The sequence below is a fragment of the Hyperolius riggenbachi genome, chromosome 6 (assembly GCF_040937935.1).
Source record: "Hyperolius riggenbachi isolate aHypRig1 chromosome 6, aHypRig1.pri, whole genome shotgun sequence".
NCBI lineage: Eukaryota > Metazoa > Chordata > Amphibia > Anura > Hyperoliidae > Hyperolius > Hyperolius riggenbachi.
Window position 1 is genome coordinate 187,084,185 of NC_090651.1, and position 4,035 is coordinate 187,088,219.

Sequence of the window (4,035 nt, forward strand, 5' to 3'; positions counted from 1 at the left end):
ATACTGCATGAGTCCGCTATTGTTCCTAGCCGCATGGCTAATTAATATTCACTGCACAGTAGTGTTGTCTGGATCATGAACCATTAGGATCTTTGATCCTGATCTTTTTTGTGAGTGAATCATCAGGAAGCAGGGAGGATATTACATCACAATTGGCTTCATACAAGACAGGCAAACATGGAACCTGCCATGAGCTGTCAGGAGCATCATTCTTTGCAAATACTATATAAAAATTCTGTGAAATCCAAACGTGGACAGTGAAATGCATATGGAATGTAAGTACAGCCAATATTTAGCTACTGATATATGTGTTTTTTTTTTCTCTTAGGCCCTATACCTAACAGCTCCTCTTTAACAAATATAGCTTCAAATATGATTGAGGTGTTCCTGAGCTGAAAAAAATTTAAAATATTTAAAGATTTTTGGTAGAAATCGAAGAAGAATATATTTTTTTCACTTGTCTGTTTTTTTCTGGTATGACTTTTACAATGCATCAAAGTGTCTGGGGAGACACCTAAAAAAAAAAGAAAAAAAAAGTAAATTCAATAATAATGATTATATTATTTGAATTTGCATACACATGGCGTGGTATATTGCATAATTCCAAAATGGTAACATTTAATACTGCATAAAGTATTGCATGGTTCCAAGAAAGGCGAAAATTAGAAGTAGTAGTCCCTTTCAGACCGCAAGGGATCAGTTATCAAGCTCTTAGTCATAGGAATAAGTTAATACAGCACAAGGTTACCTAAATCTTAAAGAGCCAAATAGGTAAAAAAAAAATGTCATGACTGCATTGGGAAGTGTTTCTTGAAACCATGAAATTTATTTTTTTTTTGAAACAATTTTATTGATTTTTCAACAAGTTACACAAAACAGAACGACACAACCCCATAGTTATATTTAATGGTGTTCTAAATGTTATCATTTTCAAAGTATGCAATATACTGGGCCATATTTATTTGGGAGCTCAAAAACCACAACTGGTGAATGTGGTTTCAAATAATAAAAATCATTATCTTTAAAATGGAATTTCCTTCTTTTTTAGGGTCTTACTTTTATATAATGAGTGGATGTAGTGACCACCTCTTGGAACTACCTCTCCCTCGCTCTACTGAAAAAAATAATAATTCTACAATGAGCAGAAACCTTTAAATAAAATAAATATATTAAGACAAAGTGAATTAGGGGTGGATGGAACAGTGAAGATATCTTACTTTAAGGTGTAAGTATTCCTGTATCCATCTACCTGTATGCTCATTCATTCTCAACACAAGCATACCATATCATTTAAATAGGGCAGTTCCCAGATATCTTTCTAATAGACACAGCTGGCTCATGTACAAAGAATGCACAGTTTGTACCCCTGGACTCAGAAGGTTTCTTGAAAGCTTCCTATAATGTAAGCAGTAACCTTTATCATTCTAAAACTTCCCTCACACCAAATTATTATTTTTGTGATCATTCTGTCACAAGTGACCATTCTGAAGTCTTTGCTTAGGTCCTCACTTTATGGATCAGGAAGGTTATTCAAGAATGTCTGTACATATTACTTCTTATTCCTTCCTTAAAGCACTCATCCCAAGTCTCAGATACATTTAAAACAAACAATTACCCCGTTCCTCCTTTTCTTTTAGATTGGTGTTCCGTCAGGCTGGGACTAGAAAATCATGATAGCCTAAGAAAGATAAAAGGGATTTCAAAGGCTGCATGTATTCCCACTTCACCATCTTTAAGGAACACCTCTGTCCTGCTTTACTAAACTTTATTTTACTTTTACATTTGAGAACTGGGATGAGAGAAATTTAGATCCCAGAAACCCTACACCCCCCCAACACCCCACCCTTTACACTTTCAGACATCTGATTCAATACTGGATAACTTCTCATACACATGGCCATTGGTAGAGTTGTTAAAAGATCTGGGATTCTTATTGTTTGAAACACAGGTGTTGGATTGGTTTCCTATACAAATGTCTTTTTGGAACCGTCCTGGAGGTCCTGCATGTACAGCAGTGAGTGATTTAGCAGTACCTCGAAAGTCTGATCTTCCCTTCAAGCCACCAATGGCTGGTTGCCTAAAATAGTAAGGTTTGCTTCCATGCAGTAGACATTGATCATCTCCAAAAGTAGGGATGAATGGATTTTGGGTGACTCGATCAGGGTAAAGGGAACGACTAAGCATATACCCCCCCGGATTGTGGCCTGGGCCATGGGTCTTGCTAGGAAAAGATGACTCAGTAGGCATTTCAAACATATGGGCATATGGACTCCCATCAACAAAACGTTCCTTATCCTTTAAGCTGACACTTCGAGGAGCTAAGGTCACATCTTCCTTCTGAAGATCCACAAAAGTATCATATGAATGTTGGCGATGAAGCTTGCTCCTATTGCGCTTTTGAGCTTTTCCATTTGAAGGGCTTTGTGGATATTTGGAGTTGGCAGGTGGAATTGGATGAGCATCCAAATCTTGAAGTGAGTTGTCTTCACTGATGTCATAAAGGTTTCCTGCTTTCTTGCAGACTTCACAGCGGATGCAAGCTGGGCGATTAGTATTCTGCCCTGTGTAGTTGTGCATCTTTGATGGACAATTACGACAGGGATTTGTTGCATTTCTGTCCTCCCAATCCATGTTAGAAAGGGTTTTCTCCCAGGCATTTCCTCCAGTGCCATGTTTTCGTTCACCCTGCCCATACTCACCAGTATGTTTCTGATGTTGCCTATTAGAGCATGAACTTTCATGTTTGAAATCCTCCTCTCTTTCTTTATAGATGTCTGTGAGGTCTACATGTTCCCAGTGTGGGCTATTTTCCTTGGTCCGGAACTGATCTAGGTAAAAATCCCGTAGACCATCCTTGTCTCTGAAATAGCGCTTGTGATCAGGAGACCTTGGACGTCTTTTGTATGCTAGTTCTATCTCATCAAATTCTCTTCGGGACTTAGCTGAAGCAGGCCGTTTTTTTAAACTATCTTTATACTGTTTTCTTTTTTTTGCATTGCCTTCAATATTGCCATATGTAACTGTATGTGTGGAAATATCAGAAACATCTGACCTAATTAAGTCATCATGGGCACCATAACGATCACTTTTAAAAGAAAACTTTCCATAAAGATCTCCTATTTGGGTAGTTGAGTGTTTTGTGGGCAGACCTATATCCAAAGGTTTCTTAGATAATGATCTGGGTTGTGTGGTAAATGGAGCATTGTCACAGTCATACAAACCATCAATAGAACTATTACTTCCTATACTGTGTGGTCTGTGGTGATGAAAATTATCTTGGTAGACATTGTTATCTTTAAGTTGAAGGTTGCCAAATGTCCTTTCTACTTCAGAAATGTAGTCACTGAAAAGATTCTCCTCAGGTTGAAAGGATTTACAATCAGAGTGAGTAAAACTTCTCCTATGTTCAGAGATATCATATACGGAAGATTCCCGGCGTATAAAGTCTAATGCACTCTGAGGAGACCCATTTACCCCAGAAAGATTAGCCATGTTCTTAGCAGTCCGAAGAAGTCGTAGTATATTAGAATGGGTGTTATTCATTGTAGCTGAAGGTGAGTTCATGGCAGACTGCCTTTCTTCTATAGGAACTCCATGAATACAGCTATATATGCCCTAAAATGATAGTAAAGACAGTTTTAGTATTTTAAACAAATTATCTTATACTTCCTATGTATTACAGTAGAAGACCTGATCAGTTATACATTGATTTTACTATGGTGTGTACAACTTAAAGCCCTCCTGAAGTGAGAGGTATATGGAAGCAGCTGTATTTATTTCTGTTTAAACAATGGAAATTGCCTGGCTGCCCTGCTCATCCTCTGCCTCTAATACTTTTAGCCCTAGACTAGCATGCAGATAAGGTGCTCTGATGAAAGTCTGACTACATAAGCAACATGCTTATTTCAGGTGTGTGATTTAGACACTACTGCAGCCAAAAAGAGCAGCAGGACTGTCAGGCAAATGACATGGTTTAAAATAAAATAAAATGAATATATCCATCTCACTTCAGGTGCACATTAAAGAAATTTAAAC

The 4,035-nt window shown here is 37.6% G+C and overlaps 1 protein-coding gene across 1 annotated transcript; it reads right to left on the reverse strand.

Annotated features, from left to right (window-relative positions):
* Positions 1 to 1,854: 1,854 nt before the first annotated feature.
* On the reverse strand, positions 1,855 to 3,529 carry LOC137522101 (glutamate receptor ionotropic, NMDA 2B-like). The gene has a single exon (XM_068242129.1). It carries the CDS (start codon positions 3,490 to 3,492, stop codon positions 1,855 to 1,857), a length of 1,638 nt encoding a protein of 545 aa, XP_068098230.1. The 5' UTR covers positions 3,493 to 3,529.
* Between the last annotated feature and the right edge of the window lie 506 nt (positions 3,530 to 4,035).

Excerpts from the sequence above, each read along its gene's own strand:
- LOC137522101 (XM_068242129.1), bottom strand. The coding sequence starts at position 3,492 with ATGGCTAATCTTTCTGGGGTAAATGGGTCTCCTCAGAGTGCATTAGAC.